The following is a 20516-nucleotide window of genomic DNA, read 5'->3' as shown; positions in this document are numbered from 1 at the left end:
CCCCTCCCCCCACCCCCGCCCCTCCCCCCCCTCCCCCTCCCCCCCTCCTCCCTCCCTCCTCCTCCTCCTCCTCCTCCTCCTCTCGCGACTATCGCGACTGGCGCCGGGGGGTGGGGGAGGGGTCCCGCGCGCGCGGAGCGGCGACGGCGATGGCGGCGGCGGAGGGGGGGGAGGGGCGGAGGGGGGGGGAGGGAGGGGGGAGGGGCCGGGCGTGGGGGGGAGGGGGGGGGAGGGGCGAGGGGAGGAAGCGGAAATGGGAGGGGGGGAAATGAGGGGGGGGAGGGGCGGAGGTTCCGGGAGAGGGGGAGGGGGAGGGGGAGGGGGAGGGGCCGGAAGGAGACGGGAGAGGGGGGAGGGGAAATTAAAAAACGGGGGAATTTTTGGGGGGAAAAATCGGGAATTTGGGGGTGGGGGAGGGGCGGGAAAAGCGCGGGAAAATCGGGAATTTGGGGAGGGAAAAAACCGGGGAAAATTGGGAATTTGGGGGTGGGGGAGGGGCGGGAAAATCGGGGGGAAATCGGGAATTTGGGGAGGGAAAAAATCGGGAAAAATTCGGGAATTTTGGGGGAAAATCGGGAATTTGGGGAGGGAAAAAAAACGGGGAAAATTGGGGGAAAATCGGGGAAAATCGGGAATTTGGGGGTGGGGGAGGGGCGGGGAAAAAAGGGGAAAAATGGGGAATTTGGGGAGGGAAAAAAATCGGGAAAAATTGGGGAAAAATCGGGAATTTGGGGGTGGGGGAGGGGAGGGGAAAAATCGGGGAAAAATTGGGGGAAAATCGGGAAAAATGGGGAATTTGGGGAGGGAAAAAATCGGGAAAAATTGGGGAAAAATCGGGGAAAATCGGGAATTTGGGGAGGGAAAAATGGGGAAAAATTGGGGAAAAATTGGGGGAAAATCGGGAAAAATGGGGAATTTGGGGAGGGAAAAATGGGGAAAAATCGGGGAAAAATCGGGAATTTGGGGGTGGGGGAGGGGAGGGAAAAAATCGGGGAAAATTCTGGAATTTTGGGGGAAAATCGGGAATTTGGGGAGGGAAAAAAATGGGGAAAAATTGGGGAAAAATCGGGGAAAATCGGGAATTTGGGGGGGGGAGGGGCGGGGAAAAATCGGAGGGAAATTGGGAAAAATTGGGGGAAAAATCGGGAATTTGGGGAGGGAAAAAAATCGGGGAAAAATCGGGAATTTGGGGGTGGCGGAAATGGGGGGAGGGGCGGGGAAAATTCGGGAAAATCGGGAGAAAATTGGGGAAATTTTGGGGGGAAAACTCGGGAATTTGGGGGGAAAATCGGGAATTTTGGGGGGAAAAATCGGGAATTTTGGGGAAAAAATTCGGGAATTTTGGGGGGAAATTCAGGAATTTTGGGGAGGAAAAATCGGGAATTTTGGGGGAAAAATCGGGAATTTTGGGGGGAAAAATCAGGAATTGGGGGAAAATCGGGAAAAGCTCTGGAATTGATCCCCAAAAACTCCCAAAATTCCCAAAAGATCCCTGATAAATCCCAATAAATTCAAATAAATCCCAAAAAATCCCAAAAATCTTCAAAATTCCCAAATAAATCCCAAAAATTCCCCAAAAGTTCCCAAAAATTCCAAAAAAAATCCCAAAAAATTCCATGAAAATCCCAGATAATTCCCAATAAATCCCAATAAATCCCAAAATTCCCAAATAAATCCCCAATTAATCCCAAATAAATCCCCAAAATCCAAAAAAATCCCGAATTAATCCCCCAAATTCCCAAATAAATCCCAAATAAATCCCAAAAATCCCAAAAAAACCCCCAAAATTCCCCAAAATTCCCTGATAAATCCCAAAAATTCCCCAAAAATCCCCGATAAGACCCAATAAATTCAAATAAATCCTCAATAAATCCCAAAATTCCCAAATAAATCCCAAAAATCCCCTAAAATTCCCAAATAAATCCCAAAAATTCCCCAAAATTCCCCAATAAATCCCAAAATTCCCAAATAAATCCCAAAAATTCCCCAAAATTCCCAAATAAATCCCAAAAATTCCCCAATAAATCCCAAAATTCCCAAATAAATCCCAAAAATTCCCCAAAATTCCCAAATAAATCCCAAAAATTCCCCAATAAATCCCAAAATTCACAAAATCCCCCCCAAAATCCCCAATAAATCCCAAAATTCCCCAAAATCCCCCAAAATTCCCCAATAAATCCCAAAAATTCCCAAAATTCCCCTAAAATTCCCCGATAAATCCCAAAATTCCCAAATAAATCCCAAAAATTCCCCAAATTCCCCCCAAAAATCCCCAAAAATTCCCCAAAATTCCCCAAAAATCCCAAAAATTCCCAAAATTCCCCAATAAATCCCAAATTCCCCCAAAATTCCCCAAATTCCCCGAATTTCCCAGCCAATCCCGACAGAGATTCCCGGGATTTCCCGGAATTCCGGCCATGCCCCCGGGAGGGCGTGGCCGCATTTATTGGTGGGGGAGGGGCTCGTTAATGAGGGGCAATAAATAATTAACAACGAGGGAGGGGGCGGGGCTGGGGGCGTGTCCGGAAGTGCCCGGTGGGCGGGGCCACGAGGTGGGCGTGGTCACAGAGGGTGGGCGTGGTCAGGGGAAAACATGCGGCCAGGAGAGAGAAGTGGGCGTGGTCCAGGTGGGGTGGGCGTGGTCTGAGAGGAATGAGCGCGGTTCCGGTGAGGTGGGCGTGGCCCTGGTGGGGTGGGCGTGGTTAAGTGAAAACGGGCGTGACCAGGTGGGCGTGGTTGGGAGGGAAAAGTGGGCGTGGTCCAGATTGGGTGGGAGTCGCCCAGGCGAAGTGGGCGTGGTTTTGAGTAGAGGGGCGTGGCCTGGACAGATTGGGCGTGGCCCAGAGAGGACGGGCGTGGTCCAGGCAATGTGGGCGTGGTCTGAGTGGAGTGGGTGCTGTCCAGGCTCGGTGGGCGTGGTCCAGGCTCGGTGGGCGTGTCTCCGGCGATGTGGGCGTGGTCCAGGCGGGGTGGGCGTGGTCACTTGACGCGGATCTCGGCGTACTCCGGGGGCTCCTCGGGGGGTCCCCGGGCGGGTTTGGGGGGAGGGGCGGGCTCGGGGGGCGCCGCCGGCCCCTCCCCCACCCCCAGCGCCCAGCGCCCGACGGCGCCGCGCAGCCACCGCGCCTGGGGGAGGGGCGGGGTCACGCGGGGGTCACCCGGGACCGCCCCCAAATCCCCTCCCCCCGCCCCGCCCCTCCCCCCTCACCTGCAGGGGGCGTGGCTCCGGGTCCCGCCCCCCCGGGGGGGTCACCGGGGTCACCGCGGGGCTTCCCGACGCCTTCCTGCAGGGGCGGGGCGGGGAGGGCGTGGCCTCGTCAGCTTTGACCACGCCCCTGCCCCTCCCAAAACCTCTCCCCACCGTGCCTCAGTTTCCCCTCTGGTGGGCGTGGCCTCTTGGCTGGGTGTGGCTCATTGTGGGGGCGTGGCCTTTTGACTGGTTGGGCGTGTCCGGGATTCATTTGCATAAAAGGGGGTGTGGTCTCTTTTGGGTGTGCCTCAGTGTGGGCGTGGCCTCTTGGGGTGTGTCTCAATAAGGGCGTGGCCTCTTTTGGGTGTGTCCCACTATGGGTGTGGCTTCTTGGGGTGTGTCTCACTATGGGCGTGGCCTCTAGGGGTGTGTCCCAATAAGGGCGTGGCCTCTTTTGGGTGTGTCCCACTATGGGTGTGGCTTCTTGGGGTGTGTCTCACTATGGGCGTGGCCTCTAGGGGTGTGTCCCAATAAGGACGTGGCCTCTTTTGGGTGTGTCCCACTATGGGCGTGGCCTCTTGGGGTGTGTCCCAATAAGGGCGTGGCCTCTTGGGGTGTGTCCCAAGAAGGGCGTGGCCTCTTGGGGTGTGTCCCACTATGGGCGTGGCCTCTTGGGGTGTGTCCCAAGATGGGCGTGGCCTCTCCGGCGACCCCTCCTCCCTCAGACCTGCCCCTCCCCCATGTCCCCCCCTCCCCCCTCAGGTGGGCGTGGCCCCTCTCCCTTCAGGTGGGCGTGGCCCCCCGCATTTCCCGTCCCCCCTCAGGTGGGCGTGGCCCCCCTGTCCCCCCTCCCCCCCCGACTTGTCCCTCCCCCATGTCCCCCCTCCCCCCCCGCGGTGGGCGTGGCCCCCCGTGGGCGTGGCCGGCGGGGGGCGGGGCTGACTTGCGGCGGCTCTGGCTCAGGTAACAGACGAGGGCGATGACGACGGCGAAGGCGACGACGGCGCCCACCGGGCCCACCTTGGCCCACACCAGCCCGGCTGCGGGAGGGGACGCCCAGGTGGGCCCCAGGTGAGCCCCAGGTGAGCCCCAGGTGAGCCCCAGGTGAGCCCCAGGTGAGCCCCAGGTGAGGCTCCCCAGGGTGGGGGAGGGGCCCCACGGGTGCGGGAGAGGTCCCCAGGTGTGCCCCAGGTGTGTCCTGGTGTCCCCAGGTGTCCCCAGGTGTCCCCCAGGTGTGTCTCAGGTACCCCCAAGGTGTCCCCAGCTGTTCCCAGCCCCTCCAGGTGTCCCCAGGTGTCCCCAGGTGCCCCCAGGTATCCCCAGGTGCCCCCCAGGTATCCCCCAGGTGTCCCCAGGTATCCCCAGGTGTCCCCAGGTGTCCCCAGGTGCCCCCCAGGTATCCCCAGGTGTCCCCAGGTGCCCCCCAGGTGCCCCCAGGTATCCCCCAGGTGTCCCCAGGTATCCCCAGGTGTCGCCAGGTGTCCCCAGGTGCCCCCCAGGTGCCCCCCAGGTGTCCCCCAGGTATCTCCAGGTGTCCCCAGGTATCCCCAGGTGCCCCCCAGGTATCCCCAGGTGCCCCCCAGCCCCCCCCAGGTGTCCCCAGGTATCCCCAGGTGTCCCCAGGTGCCCCCCAGGTGTCCCCCAGGTGTCCCCAGGTGCCCCCCAGGTGTCCCCAGGTGTCCCCAGCCCCCCCAGGTGCCCCCCAGGTGTCCCCAGGTGTCCCCAGGTGCCCCCCAGGTGCCCCCCAGGTGCCCCCCAGGTGCCCCCAGGTATCCCCAGGTGTCCCCAGGTATCCCCAGGTATCCCCAGGTGTCCCCAGGTGCCCCCAGCCCCCCCAGGTGTCCCCCAGGTGTATCCAGGTGTGCTCCAGGTGTATCCCAGCCCCCTCAGGTGTCCCCAGGTGCCCCCCAGGTGCCCCCCAGGTGCCCCCCAGGTGTCCCCAGGTGCCCCCCAGGTGCCCCCAGGTATCCCCAGGTGCCCCCCAGGTGTGTCCCAGGTGTCCCCAGGTGTCCCCAGGTATCTCCAGGTGCCCCCCAGCTGTCCCCAGTTATCCCCAGGTGCCCCCCAGGTGCCCCCCAGGTGTCCCCAGGTATCCCCAGGTGCCCCCCACCTGCCCCCCAGGTGCCCCACAGCTGCCCCCCAGGTATCTCCAGGTATGCCCAGGTGTCCCCAGCCCCCCCAGCTGCCCCCCAGGTGCCCCCCAGGTGCCCCCCAGGTGTCCCCAGGTATCCCCAGGTATCCCCAGGTGCCCCCCAGGTGTCCCCAGGTGCCCCCCAGGTGCCCCCCAGGTGCCCCCCAGGTGTCCCCAGGTGTCCCCAGCCCCCCCAGGTGCCCCCCAGGTGCCCCCAGGTGCGCCCCCCGCCCCTCACCTGGGTGTTGGAACCTGAGCTGCTCGCGGGCCGCCCCGTGCGGGTTGGTGGCGGCGCAGAGCACGGCCAGCCGCGGCTCCAGGTCCCCGCGCAGGGTCAGCACGGCGCTGACCACGGCCCCGGGTGACCCCCCGGGTGACCCCCCGGGTGACCCCCCGGTGGTCAGCGCGAAGTCGCGGTGGCCCTCGGCCACGGTGGCGTTGAGCGAGGGCAGCTCGAAGGTCACCGAGGGCGCGGGGACGGCGGCGGCGGCGCAGACGCAGCGAGCGGAGCCCTGGGGCAGCGGGGAGCAGCGGGACTCGGGGAGCACCACCGGCGGGTCTGGGGGTGCAGAGAGAGGATTTTGGGGTGATTTCGGGTGTTTTTGGGGTGTTTAGGGTGGGTTTTTGGGGTGTTTGGGGTTCAGGGGTGCAGACACAGCGAGCGGAGCCCTGGGGCAGCGGGGAGCAGCGGGACTCGGGGAGCACCACCGGAGGGTCTGGGGGTGAAAATGGGGTGATTTGAGGGGATTTTGGGGTGATTTGAGGGGATTTTGGGGTGATTTCGGGTGTTTTTGGGGTGTTTTGGGGTGTTTTGGGTGGGTTTTGGGGTGTTTGGGGTTGGGCGGTGCAGACGCAGCGAGCGGAGCCCTGGGGCAGCGGGGAGCAGCGGGACTCGGGGAGCACCACCGGAGGGTCTGGGGGTGAAAGGACAGGATTTTGGGGTGATTTGAGGGGATTTTGGGGTGATTTTGGGGGATTTCGGGTGTTTTTGGGGTGTTTTGGGTGGGTTTTGGGGTGTTTGGGGTTCGGGGGTGCAGACACAGCGAGCGAAGCCCTGGGGCAGCGGGGAGCAGCGGGACTCGGGGAGCACCACCGGAGGGTCTGGGGGTGAAAGGACAGGATTTTGGGGTGATTTCGGGTGATTTCAGGTGTTTTGGGACATGGGGGGGCTTGAGGACACTGGGGGGGGGAGAATTCCCCAATTTTCACCCCCCAAAATCCCCATTTTTCTCCCAAAAAACTCAATCTTTTCCCATTTTTTCCCCGTTTTTTCCCATTTTTCCCCGTTTTTTCCCAAAATCCCGGTTTTTTCCCCCATTCTCACACTCCACGTTGAGCTCAAAGTCCAGGCTGCTCTCCCTGTCCCTTTTCCCCCCAAAACCCCCTCATTTCCCCCATTTTTCTCCCCAAAATCCCCATTTTTCACCCCAAAATCCCATTTTTTTCCATTTTTTCCCCATTTTTTCCCAAAATCCCCGTTTTTCACCCCATTTTTCCCCCGTTCTCACACTCCACGGTGAGGCTGAAGGCCAGGCTGCTCTCGCCGTGCTGGTTCTCCGCCCTGCACAGCTATTCCCCATTTTCCTTCCCCAAATCCCCATTTTTCACCCCAAAATCCCATTTTTTCCCCGTTTTTTCCCAAAATCCCCGTTTTTCACCCCATTTTTCCCCTGTTCTCACACTCCACGGTGAGGTTGAAGGCCAGGCTGCTCTCGCCGTGCTGGTTCTCCGCCCGGCACAGCTATTCCCCATTTTCCTTCCCAAAATCCCCATTTTCCTTCCCAAAATCCCCATTTTTGTCCCAAAAAACTCAATTTTTTCCCATTTTTTCCCCGTTTTTTCCCATTTTTCCCCCGTTTTTTCCCAAAATCCCGTTTTTTCACCCCATTTTTCCCCCATTCTCACACTCCACGGTGAGGTTGAAGGCCAGGCTGCTCTCCCTGTCCCTTTTCCCCCCAAAACCCCCTCATTTCCCCCATTTTCCTCCCCAAAATCCCCATTTTTCACCCCAAAATCCCATTTTTTCCCCGTTTTTTCCCATTTTTCCCCCGTTTTTTCCCAAAATCCCGTTTTTCTCCCCCATTCTCACACTCCACGGTGAGGTTGAAGGCCAGGCTGCTCTCGCCGTGCTGGTTCTCTGCCCTGCACAGCTATTCCCCATTTTCCTTCATAAAATCCCCATTTTTCACCCCAAAATCCCATTTTTTTCCCCGTTTTTTCCCAAAATCCCGTTTTTTTCCCCCGTTCTCACACTCCACGGTGAGGTTGAAGGCCAGGCTGCTCTCCCTGTCCCTTTTCCCCCCAAAACCCTCTCATTTCCCCCATTTTTCACCCCGTTTTTTCCCATTTTTTCCCCGTTTTTTCCCATTTTTCCCCCGTTTTTTCCCCCCGTTCTCACACTCCACGGTGAGGTTGAAGGCCAGGCTGCTCTCCCTGTCCCTTTTCCCCCCAAAACCCTCTCATTTCCCCCATTTTTCACCCCGTTTTTTCCCATTTTTTCCCCGTTTTTTCCCATTTTTCCCCCGTTTTTTCCCATTTTTCCCCGTTTTTTCCCAAAATCCCGGTTTTTTCCCCCGTTCTCACACTCCACGGTGAGGTTGAAGGCCAGGCTGCTCTCCCTGTCCCTTTTCCCCCCAAAACCACCTCATTTCCCCCATTTTTCACCCCAAAATCCCATTTTTTCCCATTTTTTCCCCGTTTTTTCCCCGTTTTTTCCCATTTTTTCCCCGTTTTTTCCCAAAATCCCGTTTTTCACCCCATTTCTCCCCCGTTCTCACACTCCACGGTGAGGTTGAAGGCCAGGCTGCTCTCGCCGTGCTGGTTCTCCGCCCTGCACAGGTACTCCCCATTTTCCTTCCCCAAATCCCCATTTTTCACCCCAAAATCCCATTTTTTCCCCGTTTTTTCCCATTTTTTCCCCATTTTTTCCCAAGATCCCGGTTTTTTCCCCCGTTCTCACACTCCACGTTGAGCTCAAAGTCCAGGCTGCTCTCCCTGTCCCTTTTCCCCCCAAAAACCCCCTCATTTCCCCCATTTTCCTTCCTAAAATCCCCATTTTTGTCCCAAAAAACTCAATTTTTTCCCATTTTTCCCCCGTTTTTTCCCAAAATCCCCGTTTTTCACCCCATTTTTTCCCCCGTTCCCACACTCCACGGTGAGGTTGAAGTCCAGGCTGCTCTCCCTGTCCCTTTTCCCCCCAAAACCCTCTCATTTCCCCCATTTTTCACCCCAAAATCCCATTTTTTCCCCGTTTTTTCCCATTTTTTCCCCGTTTTTTCCCATTTTTTCCCCGTTTTTTCCCGTTTTTTCCCCGTTTTTTCCCAAAATCCCCGTTTTTCACCCCATTTTTCCCCGTTCTCACACTCCACGGTGAGGTTGAAGGCCAGGCTGCTCTCGCCGTGCTGGTTCTCCGCCCGGCACAGCTATTCCCCATTTTCCTTCCCAAAATCCCCATTTTTCACCCCAAAATCCCATTTTTTCCCCGTTTTTTCCCATTTTTTCCCCGTTTTTTCCCAAAATCCCATTTTTTCCCCCGTTTTTTCCCAAAATCCCGTTTTTCACCCCATTTTTCCCCCGTTCTCACACTCCACGGTGAGGTTGAAGGCCAGGCTGCTCTCGCCGTGCTGGTTCTCCGCCCTGCACAGGTACTCCCCGGCGTCGCCAGGTGAGGCCTGCGGCACCTGCAGCGTCACCTGCGCCTCGTAGACGGCGGCGGCCAAAACGCGGCGGCCGCGGCTCAGGGTGACGATGGGGGCGGGGTGGCTGCGGGCGCCGCAGGTGAGCGACACCTGCTCACCTGCCAGCACCCACAGGGTGCCATTGAGCACCGGGGGGCGGGGAGAGTCTGTGGGGGAGGGGACAGGTGAGATCAGACAGGTGAGATCAGACAGGTGAGGTCAGACAGGTGAGATCAGATAGGTGAGATCAGACAGGTGAGGTCAGACAGGTGAGATCAGACAGGTGAGCGACACCTGCTCACCTGCCAGCACCCACAGGGTGCCGTTGAGCACCGGGGGGCGGGGAGAGTCTGTGGGGGAGGGGACAGGTGAGATCAGACAGGTGAGACAGGTGAGACAGGTGAGATCAGACAGGTGATATCAGACAGGTGAGGTCAGACAGGTGAGCGACACCTGCTCACCTGCCAGCACCCACAGGGTGCCATTGAGCACCGGGGGGCGGGGAGAGTCTGTGGGGGAGGGGACAGGTGAGATCAGACAGGTGAGATCAGACAGGTGAGATCAGACAGGTGAGCGACACCTGCTCACCTGCCAGCACCCACAGGGTGCCGTTCAGCACCGGGGGGCGGGGAGAGTCTGTGGACAGGTGAGATCAGACAGGTGAGACAGGTGAGATCAGACAGGTGAGATGGGACAGGTGAGATCAGACAGGTGAGATGGGACAGGTGAGATCAGACAGGTGAGCGACACCTGCTCACCTGCCAGCACCCACAGGGTGCCATTGAGCACCGGGGGGCGGGGAGAGTCTGTGGACAGGTGAGATCAGACAGGTGAGATCAGACAGGTGAGATCAGACAGGTGAGACAGGTGAGATCAGACAGGTGAGGTCAGACAGGTGAGGTCAGACAGGTGAGATCAGACAGGTGAGATCAGACAGGTGAGACAGGTGAGACAGGTGAGATATGGACAGGTGGGACACGTGTGAGGTGACACAGGGACAGGTGAGACAGGTGAGTTCCCAGATGTGCCCCCAGGTGTGTCCCCAGCTCCCCCCAGGTGTTCCCAGGTGTGTCCCCAGGTGTGTCCCAGGTGTCCCCAGCTTCCCCCAGGTGTCCCAGGTGTGTCCCAGGTGTCCCCAGGTGTGCCCCCAGGTGTGTCCCAGCTGTCCCCAGCTCCCCCCAGGTGTGTCCCCAGGTGTCCCAGGTGTGTCCCAGGTGTGTCCCCAGGTGTCCCAGGTGTGTCCCAGCTGCCCCCAGCTGTCCCCAGCTCCCCCCAGGTGTGTCCCCAGGTGTCCCAGGTGTGTCCCAGGTGAGCTCTCACAGGCCACGTGCAGCTCCAGGCTCCGGTTGTGCCGGCCGTGCCGGTTCTCGGCCACGCAGGTGTAGGTGCCGCTGTCCTGGGGGCTCACCTGGGCCAGGTGCAGCCCCAGCGAGGGCACCCCCGGCTCCTCCCGCAGCACCTGAGCCCCCCGGAACCAGGTGAGCAGCGGGGGGGGGCGGCCCTCGGCCGAGCAGCCCAAATCCACCGCGGAACCTTCCAGAACCTCCCCGGGGCCCGACACCTCCAGCACCTGCGGCTCGTCTGGGGGAGGGGCAGAGGGCGGGGTCAGGGACCCCAAAACACCTCAGGTGAGTCAGGGACCCCCAAAACATCCCCAGGTGAGTCAGGGACCCCCCAAAACATCCCCAGGTGAGTCAGGGACCCCAAAACACCTCAGGTGAGTCAGGGACCCCAAACATCTCAGGTGAGTCAGGGACCCCAAAAACATCTCAGGTGAGTCAGGGACCCCCAAAAACCTCCCCAGGTGAGTCAGGGACCCCCAAAAACCTCCCCAGGTGAGTCAGGGACCCCCAAAAACCTCCCCAAACCTCCCCAGGTGAGTCAGGAACCCCCCAAAAACATCTCAGGTGAGTCAGGGACCCCCCAAAAACATCTCAGGTGAGTCAGGGAGCCCCAAAAACATCTCAGGTGAGTCAGGGACCCTCAAAAACCTCCCCAAACCTCCCCAGGTGAGTCAGGGACCCCCAAAATCCTCCTCAGGTGGGTCAGGGACCCCTCCCCAGGTGTATCCAGGTGTCCCCAGGTGTCGCCAGGTGTGCCCAGGTGTATCCAGGTGTGTCCAGGTGTATGTGTATGAGTGCCCAGGTGTACCCAGGTGTACCCCAGGTGTCCCCAGGTGTATCCGGGTGTACCCCAGGTGTCCCCAGGTGTACCTACACTGCACATCCAGCGCCAGTCCCGCGTTGAAGGCCAGGCTGGAGTTGGGCAGGCTCACCTGGCAGCCCACCCTGCGCCCCCAGGTGTGTCAGGGACCCCCAGGTGTGTCAGGGACCCCTCCCCAGGTGTCCCCAGGTGTGCCCAGGTGTCCCCAGGTGTATCCAGGTGTATCCAGGTGTACCTACACTGCACATCCAGCGCCAGTCCCGCGTTGAAGGCCAGGCTGGAGTTGGGCAGGCTCACCTGGCAGCCCACCCTGCGCCCCCAGGTGTGTCAGGGACCCCCAGGTGTGTCACAGACCCCTCCCCAGCTGTCCCCAGGTGTCCCCAGGTGTGTCCAGGTGTACCTACACTGCACATCCAGCGCCAGTCCCGCGTTGAAGGCCAGGCTGGAGTTGGGCAGGCTCACCTGGCAGCCCACCCTGCGCCCCCAGGTGTGTCAGGGACCCCCAGGTGTGTCACAGACCCCTCCCCAGGTGTCCCCAGGTGTCCCCAGGTGTGTCCAGGTGTACCTACACTGCACATCCAGCGCCAGTCCCGCGTTGAAGGCCAGGCTGGAGTTGGGCAGGCTCACCTGGCAGCCCACCCTGCGCCCCCCGTCCTCCCTGCGGGGTCGGAAGCGCAGCCGCGCCACCACCGAGGCGGCTCCGGCCGCGTCCTCGCGCCACTCGCGCTCGGAAGCTTCCGGAAGCTCCTGGGCCCCCTCCCAGCGCAGCCGCGGCCGCTGCCGGGGACACGAGTCCGGCACGCGGCAGCGCAGCTCGGCCACGGCGCCGGCCACCAGCTCCCCCGGCAGCTCCAGCAGCGGCTCCTCTGCGGGGAGAAAACACCCAAAATCACCGCTTTTAGACCCAAAAAATCCTCTTCTTATACCCAAAAAATCCTCTTCTTATAGCCAAAAAATCCTCTTCTTATAGCCAAAAAATCCCCCTTTTATACCCAAAAAATTCCCCTTTTTATACCCAAAAAATTCCTCTTTTTATAGCCAAAAATTCCCCTTTTTATACCCAAAAAATTCCTCTTTTTATAGCCAAAAATTCCCCTTTTTATAGCCAAAATATCCCACTTTTTATAGCCAAAAATTCCTCTTTTTATAGCCAAAAATTCCTCTTTTTATCACCCAAAAATTCCCTTTTTCATACCAAAAATTCTCCTTTTTATACCCAAAAATTCCTCTTTTTATAGCCAAAATATCCCACTTTTTATACCCAAAAATTCCTCTTTTTATAGCCAAAAATTCCTCTTTTTATACCCCAAAAATTCCACTTTTTATAGCCAAAAATTCCTCTTCTTATACCCCAAAAATTCCCCTTTTTATACCCAAAAATTCCCTTTTTATACCCAAAAAATCCTCTTTTTATACCCAAAAATTCCTCTTTTTATACCCAAAAATTTATCTTTTTATAGCCAAAAATTCCCACTTTTTATAGCCAAAAATTCCCTTTTTATACCCAAAAATTAAAAAAAAATCCAAAAAATCCCAAAAAATCCCAGGGAATAAAAATCCCTAAAAATCCCAAAAAATCCGAAAAAATCCCAGGGAATAAAAATCCCTAAAAATCCCCCAAAAAATCCCCAAAAAATCTCAAAAAAATTCCAAAAAAATTCGAAAAAAATTAAAAAAAAATCCCCCAAAAAATCGAAAAAAATCCAAAAAAAATCTAAAAAAAATCCAAAAAAAACCTTAAAAAAAATCCCAAAAAATCCCAAAAAATCCCCAAAATCCCTGGGAATAAAAATCCCTTAAAATCCCTAAAAAAAACCCCAAAAAAATTCCAAAAAAATCATTAAAAAATCCAAAAAAAATCCAAAAAAAATCGAAAAAAAATCGAAAAAAAATTGAAAAAAATCAAAAAAAAATCCAAAAAAAATCCAAAAAAAATCGGAAAAATTCCCAAAAAATTCCCCAAAAATTCCCGTTATTCCCAGATCCCAATCCCGCACTCACCCAGCACCTGGAGTGTGGTGTGCTCGCTGAAGCTGTACTGGTTGTACCCCCCCAGGTCCCCCCTGAACCCCAAATCCCCCTCCCCAAAAAAAACCCTGAAAAATCCCAGAAAAATCTAAAAAATCTGGGAAACATCCCCAAAAATTCCCAAAAATCCCTGGGGAAAAAAATCCCTAAAAATCCCCCAAAAAATCCCCAAAAAAATCTCAAAAAAATTCCAGAAAAAATCATAAAAAAATCGAAAAAAATTCCAAAAAAATCGAAAAAAATCCAAAAAAAATCCAAAAAAAATCCAAAAAAAATCCAAAAAAATCCCAAAAAATCCCCAAAAATCCCAAAAAATCCGAAAAATCCCTGGGAATAAAAATCCCTAAAAATCCCCCCAAAATCCCCAAAAAAATCTCAAAAAAATTCCAAAAAAAATCATAAAAAATCTAAAAAAATCCCCAAAAAAATCGAAAAAAAATCGAAAAAAAATCCAAAAAAAATCCAAAAAAAATCGGAAAAATTCCCCAAAAATTCCCGTTATTCCCAGATCCCTGACCCCTCACTCACCCAGCACCTGGAGCGTGGTGTGCTCGCTGAAGCTGTACTGGTTGTACCCCCCCAGGTCCCCCCTGAAGTAATAACGCCCGGCCAGCTCCGGGCTCAGGGGGGGTCCCAGCTCCAGGGAACAATCCCGAATTCCCGGATCCCCCAGGAGCCGAGCGCGGCCGGAGAAGCTCTCGTGGACGCCCCCGGGGCGGGAGCGGGCGACCACCGGCGGGTAACTGCGGGGGTAGGGGCTGCCGAAGAACCAGAGCCCCTGCACCGAGCCCGGCCGCAGCTCCTCGGGGAACGAGAAGCGGCACGGGATGGAGACGCAGGATCCCGAGAGTCCCGACACCGCCGGGGGCATCCAGGCGGCCCAGGAGGCGGCCAGCGTTCCTGGGGAAAGGGGGAAAATGGGAAAAGTCAGAAAAAATGGGGTTTGGGGACAAAAAAACGGGGTTTGGGGACAAAAAAATGGGGTTTGGGGACCATAGAATGGGGTTTGGGGTTAATAAAATGGGGTTTGGAATCAATAAAATGGGAATTTTGGGGAGGTTTTTGGGGGTTTTGGGGTCTCAGAGTGGCCCAGGAGGCGGCCAGGGTTCCTGGGGAAAGGAGGAAAATGGGAAAAGTCAGAAAAAATGGGGTTTGGGGACAAAAAAATGGGGTTTGGGGACCATAGAATGGGGTTTGGGGTCAATAAAATGTGATCTGGGGTCAATAAAACGGGGTTTGGGGTTAATAATGGTCTAAAAATGGGAATTATTGGGAATTTTGGGGTCTCAGAGCGGCCCAGGAGGCGGCCAGGGTTCCTGGGGAAAGGGGAAAAATGGGAAAAGTCAGAAAAAATGGGGTCTGGGGTCAATAATGGTCTAAAAATGGGAATTTTGGGGAGGTTTTTGGGGGTTTTGGGGTCTCAGAGCGGCCCAGGAGGCGGCCAGCGTTCCTGGGGAAAGGGGGAAAATGGGAAAAGTCAGAAAAAATGGGGTTTGGGGACAAAAAAATGGGGTTTGGGGACAAAAAAATGGGGTTTGGGGACAAAAAAATGGGATCTGGGGTCAATAAAATGGGATCTGGGGTCAATAATGGTCTAAAAATGGGAATTTTGGGGTCTCAGAGCGGCCCAGGAGGCGGCCAGCGTTCCTGGGGAAAGGGGAAAAATGGGAAAAGTCAGAAAAAATGGGGTCTGGGGACAAAAAAATGGGGTTTGGGGTCAAAAAAATGGGGTTTGGGGTCAATAAAATGTGATCTGGGGTCAATAAAACGGGGTTTGGGGTTAATAATGGTCTAAAAATGGGAATTATTGGGAATTTTGGGGTCTCAGAGCGGCCCAGGAGGCGGCCAGGGTTCCTGGGGAAAGGGGGAAAATGGGAAAAGTCAGAAAAAACGGGGTTTGGGGACAAAAAAATGGGGTTTGGGGACCATAGAATGGGGTTTGGGGTTAATAAAATGGGGTTTGGGGACAAAAAAATGGGGTTTGGGGACAAAAAAATGGGGTTTGGGGTTAATAAAATGGGGTTTGGGGTCACAAAAATGGGGTTTGGGGTCAATAAAATGGGGTTTGGGTTAAAAAAATGGGGTTTGGGTTAAAAAAATGGGGTTTGGGGTTAATAAAATGGGAATTTTGGGGGGTTTTGGGGTCTCAGAGCGGCCCAGGAGGCGGCCAGGGTTCCTGGGGAAAGGGGGAAAATGGGAAAAGTCAGAAAAAACGGGGTTTGGGGACAAAAAAATGGGGTTTGGGGTCACAAAAATGGGGTTTGGGGACCATAGAATGGGGTTTGGGGTTAATAAAATGGGGTTTGGGGTCACAAAAATGGGGTTTGGGGACAAAAAAATGGGGTTTGGGGACAAAAAAATGGGGTTTGGGGTCAATAAAATGGGAATTGGGGACAAAAAAATGGGGTTTGGGGACCATAGAATGGGGTTTGGGGTCAATAAAATGGGAATTTTGGGGGTTTTGGGGTCTCAGAGCGGCCCAGGAGGCGGCCAGGGTTCCTGGGGAAAGGGGGAAAATGGGAAAAGTCAGAAAAAACGGGGTTTGGGGACAAAAAAACGGGGTTTGGGGACAAAAAAAAGGGGTTTGGGGTCAATAAAATGAGATTTGGGGTCAATAAAATGGGGTTTGGGGTCATTAATGGTCTAAAAATGGGAGTTTTGGGGAGGGTTTGGGGTCATTTAGGGAATTTTTTTGGTTATTTTGGGGGTTTGGGAATTTTTCAGGGATTTTTTGGGATAATTTTGGGAATTTTTTGGTTTTTTAGGGAATCCTGAGTGGATCTGAGGGAATTTGGGGAGGATTTTGGGGAAGTTTTGGAGGTTTGGGGGAATTTTTGGGGGATTTTGTGAATTTTTGGGGGATTTTGGGAATTTTGGGGGGGATTTGGGAATTTTTGGAGTTTTTGGGGAATTTTTGGGGGGATTTTGTGAATTTTTGGGGGGAATTTGTGAATTTTTGGGGGGATGTTGAGGAATTTTTGGGGGATTTTGTGAATTTTGGGGGGGATTTTGTGAATTTTTGGGGGATTTTGGGAATTTTTGGGGGGATTTTGTGAATTTTTGGGGGATTTTGTGAATTTTTGGGGGATTTTGTGAATTTTTGGGGGATTTTGTGAATTTTTGGCGGATTTTGTGAATTTTTTGGGGTTTTTGAGGGATTTTTTTGATTTATTTTGGATTTTTTGGGGTCGTTTCGGGGGTTTTGGGGTCCTTTTGAGGACATTAAAGGAGGATTTGGGGCTCCCAGTCCCTCCCAGTCCCTCCCAGTGCCCCCAGCCCCCAAACCAGTAAGGAAAAAACCCAAACCAGTAAGGAAAAAGCCCAAACCAGTATAAACCAGTAAGGCCCGAGCCCGTTCCCAGTACCTGGGGGCAGCAGCAGCAGCAGCAGCAGCGCCCGGGGGCTCATGGTGGCTCTGGGGGGGGACACGGGGTCACTCCAGTCCCTCCCAGTGTCCCCCAGTATCCCCCAGTCCCTCCCAGTATCCCCAGTGTCACCTCCCAGTCCCTCCCAGTATCCCCCAGTATCCCCAGTGTCACCTCCCAGTGCCTCCCAGTATCCCCAGTGTCACCTCCCAGTATCCCCCAGTCCCTCCCAGTATCCCCAGTGTCACCTCCCAGTGCCTCCCAGTATCCCCAGTGTCACCTCCCAGTGCCTCCCAGTGTCCCCAGTGTCACCTCCCAGTCCCTCCCAGTATCCCCCAGTATCCCCAGTGTCACCTCCCAGTATCCCCCAGTATCCCCCAGTGTCCCCCAGTATCCCCCAGTGTCCCCCAGTCACTCCCAGTCCCCCCCAAATCCCCTCCCAGTGTTCCCAGTTGCTCCCAGTTCCATCCCAGTCCCTCCCAGTGTCACTGTCCCAGTTCCCCCAGTCACTCCCAGTGCTCCCAGTATCGCTGTCCCCACTGTCCCAGTTGCTCCCAGTTCCCCCCAAATCCCCTCCCAGTACCCCCCAGTTCCCCCAGTACCTCCCAGTCACTCCCAGTGCTCCCAGTATCGCTGTCCCCGCTGTCCCAGTTCCCCCCAGTCCCCCCCAAATCCCCTCCCAGTCCATCCCAGTCACTCCCAGTCGCTCCCAGTACTTCCCAGTATCGCTGTCCCCTCTGTCCCAGTTCCCCCCAGTTGCTCCCAGTCCCTCCCAGTTCCCCCCCAGTCCCTCCCAGTACCCCCAGTATCGCTGTCCCCGCTGTCCCCTCTGTCCCAGTGCTCCCAGTTCCCCCCAAATCCCCTCCCAGTTCCCTCCCAGTCCATCCCAGTTCCCCCCCAGTTGCTCCCAGTATCGCTGTCCCCTCTGTCCCAGTGCCTCCCAGTCACTCCCAGTCACTCCCAGTTCCCCCCCAGTTCCCCCCCAGTGCCCCCCCAGTACCTCCCGGTTCCCCCCAGTTCCCCCAGTCACTCCCAGTGCTCCCAGTATCGCTGTCCCGACTGTCCCAGTGCTCCCAGTTCCCCCCAAATCCCCTCCCAGTACCCCCCAGTACCTCCCAGTACCTCCCAGTACCCCCAGTATCGCTGTCCCCACTGTCCCCGCTCTCCCAGTCACTCCCAGTTCCCCCCCAGTCCCTCCCAGTCCCCCCCAAATCCCCTCCCAGTCACTCCCAGTGGCTCCCAGTCCATCCCAGTCCCCCCCAGTTCCCCCCCAGTTCCCCCCCCACTACCTCCCAGTATCGCTGTCCCTGCTGTCCCAGTGGCTCCCAGTGCTCCCAGTTCCCTCCCAGTGCTCCCAGTATCACTGTCCCCACTGTCCCAGTCCCCCCCAGTCCCCCCCAGTTCCCCCCAGTCCCCCCCAGTTCCCTCCCAGTGCCTCACAGTCCCCCCCAGTTCCCCCCCAGTACCTCCCAGTACCTCCCAGTATCGCTGTCCCCGCTCTCCCAGTTCCCCCCCAGTCCCCCCAGTATCCCCCAGTACCTCCCAGTATCGCTGTCCTCACTGTCCCAGTGCCTCCCAGTCCATCCCAGTCCCCCCCAGTTCCCCCCAGTTCCCCCCAAATCCCCTCCCAGTCCCTCCCAGTATCCCCCAGTACCCCCAGTATCGCTGTCCCCGCTGTCCCAGTGGCTCCCAGTGCTCCCAGTCCCCCCCAGTCCCCCCCAGTTCCCGCCCCTCCCCCCCCGTGTCAGTCCCCCCCTGTCCCCATTGTCCCTCCGGTCCCAGGCGGCGACAGCGGCGCCTCCCCCGCCCCTCCCCCACCCCGGGACCCCCCCCCCCGCCCCTCCCCCACCCCGGGGGGACCCCCCCCGCCCCTCCCCCACCCCGGGACCCCCCCCCCGCCCCTCCCCCACCCCGGGACCCCCCCCTTCCCCCCCCCCCCCCCCCCCCACTCCCGCCCCTCCCCCCACGCGCGAATTCCGCGCGCGCCGCGGGGACAAAGGGACAGTGTGAGAGCGCGGGGGGAGGGGCGGGACAGGCGGGGATTGGGGGGGAAAAGCGGGAATTTTGGGAAAATCCGGAATTTGGGGAAAATCGGGAATTTGGGGAAAAGCGGGAATTTTGGGGAAAAATTGGGAATTTTGGGGAAAAATCGGGAATTTGGGGGGAAATCGGGAATTTGGGGAAAATCGGGAATTTGGGGGAAAATCGGGAATTTGGGGGGTCCCGGGAGGGATTTTGGGGGGAAAAATTGGGAATTTGGGGGGGAAAATCGGGAATTTTTTGGGGAAAATCGGGAATTTGGGGAAAATCGGGAATTTGGGGAAAATCGGGAATTTGGGGGAAAATCGGGAATTTGGGGGGAAAGCGGGAATTTGGGGGAAAATCGGGAATTTGGGGAAAATCGGGAATTTGGGGGGTCCCGGGAGGGATTTTGGGGGGGAAATCGGGAATTTGGGGGGAAAATCGGGAATTTGGGGGAAAATCGGGAATTTGGGGGGGAAATCGGGAATTTGGGGGGGAAATCGGGAATTTGGGGAAAATCGGGAATTTGGGGGGAAATCGGGAATTTGGGGGGAAATCGGGAATTTGGGGGGAAAATCGGGAATTTTTGGGTGAAAAATTGGGAATTTGGGGGAAAAATCGGGAATTTCGGGGGGAAAAATCGGGAATTTGGGGGGTCCCAGGAGGGATTTAGGGGGAAAAACCAGGAATTCAGGGGGGAAATTCGGGAATTTTGGGGAAAAATTGGGAATTTTGGGGGAAAATCGGGAATTTGGGGGGTCCCGGGAGGGATTTAGGGGGAAAAACCAGGAATTCAGGGGGGAAATTCGGGAATTTTGGGAAAAATTTGGGAATTTTGGGGGAAAATCGGGAATTTTGGGGGTCCCGGGAGGGATTTGGGGGGAAAAATTGGGAATTTTGGGGGAAAATCGGGAATTTTTGGGTGAAAAATTGGGAATTTGGGTGCAAAATCGGGAATTTGGGGGAAAAATTGGGAATTTGGGGGGAAAATCGGGAATTTTTGGGTGAAAAATTGGGAATTTGGGGGGTCCCGGGAGGGATTTGGGGGAAAAATCGGGAATTTTGGGGGAAAATTTGGGAATTTCGGGGGTCCCGGGAGGGATTTGGGGGGGAAAATTGGGAATTTAGGTGAAAAAATTGGGAATTTTGGGGGGAAATTCGGGAATTTTGGGGGAAAATTTGGGAATTCGGGGGTTAAAATCGGGAATTTCCGGGAATTTCGGGGATTTGGGGGGTCCCGGGAGGAATTTGGGGGGGAAAATTTGGGAATTTGGGTTTTTTTAGGGAGTTTTTGGGGGGTTCTGGGAAGTTTTGGGGGTCCCGGGAAGGGATTTTAGGGGAAAATTTGGGAATTTGAAGGGAAAAATTGGGAATTTTGGGGGAATTCCGGGAAGTTTGGGGGGTTCTAGAAGGGGATTTTGGAGGGAAATCCGGGAATTTTCGGGAATTCGGGAATTCGGGGGGTTCCGGGATGGGATTTTGGGAAAAATCCGGGTATTTTGGGGAATTTCGAGGAGTTTTTTGAGGATTCCGGGAGGATTTTAAAGGAATTTTGGGGATTTGGGGAATTTTGGGGGGTCCCGGGGAGGGATTTGGGGGAAAATCGGGGAATTTCGGGAAATCCCGGGAATTTCGGGGGATTTCAAGGAGTTTTTTGGGGTTCCAGGGGGGTTTTTGGAGGGAATTCCAGGAATTTTTTGGGAATTCCGGGGGGTGGGGGTTCCAGGAAGGGATTTTGGGGGAAAATCCGTGAATTTTGGGGGATTTCGGGGAATTTTTTGGGGATTCCCGAGGAATTCCAAGGAATTATGGGGGGGAGGGTCTCACTCACCTCCCGAAATTCCAAAGGGGCAGAAAAATTCCCAAAAAAATCCTCGGGGGGGTCCCCAAAGCTCCCAAAATCGGGGCCCGAGTGTGGGGGGAGGGGAAAGGGCCGGGAT

The 20516-nt window shown here is 56.0% G+C and overlaps 1 protein-coding gene and 1 long non-coding RNA gene across 6 annotated transcripts in view; one reads left to right on the top strand and one right to left on the bottom strand.

The window, feature by feature from the left end:
- Positions 1-2341: 2341 nt before the first annotated feature.
- On the bottom strand, positions 2342-20508 carry MAG (myelin associated glycoprotein). The gene is made up of 10 exons (XM_086864949.1): positions 20408-20508; positions 16555-16604; positions 13718-14089; positions 11731-12027; positions 10319-10579; positions 8905-9165; positions 5560-5880; positions 4134-4230; positions 3209-3284; positions 2342-3126 (listed from the first exon to the last, which is right to left on the bottom strand). Exons 2-10 carry the CDS (start codon positions 16595-16597, stop codon positions 2980-2982), a joined length of 1875 nt encoding a protein of 624 aa, XP_086721075.1. The 5' UTR covers positions 16598-16604; positions 20408-20508; the 3' UTR covers positions 2342-2979.
- The window catches only part of LOC147648973 (uncharacterized), a 48057-nt gene continuing 36676 nt past the window's right edge, over positions 9136-20516 (top strand). The window contains exons 1-4 of one of the 5 annotated variants that reach the window (XR_015279640.1): positions 9136-9281; positions 9367-9389; positions 9526-9658; positions 9696-9935. This is a non-coding gene — a long non-coding RNA (uncharacterized LOC147648973). Of the gene's footprint in view, positions 9282-9366; positions 9441-9525; positions 9659-9695; positions 9941-20516 lie in introns of those variants that run through there. The other 4 variants (XR_015279635.1, XR_015279636.1, XR_015279637.1 and 1 more) reach the window with 4 other exon arrangements.

The sequence above is a fragment of the Cyanistes caeruleus genome, chromosome 28, assembly GCF_971803275.1.
Source record: "Cyanistes caeruleus chromosome 28, bCyaCae1.hap1.1, whole genome shotgun sequence".
Lineage (NCBI taxonomy): Eukaryota > Metazoa > Chordata > Aves > Passeriformes > Paridae > Cyanistes > Cyanistes caeruleus.
Note: the sequence above shows the minus strand (reverse complement) of the source record. Positions and strands in the feature narration are given on the sequence as shown.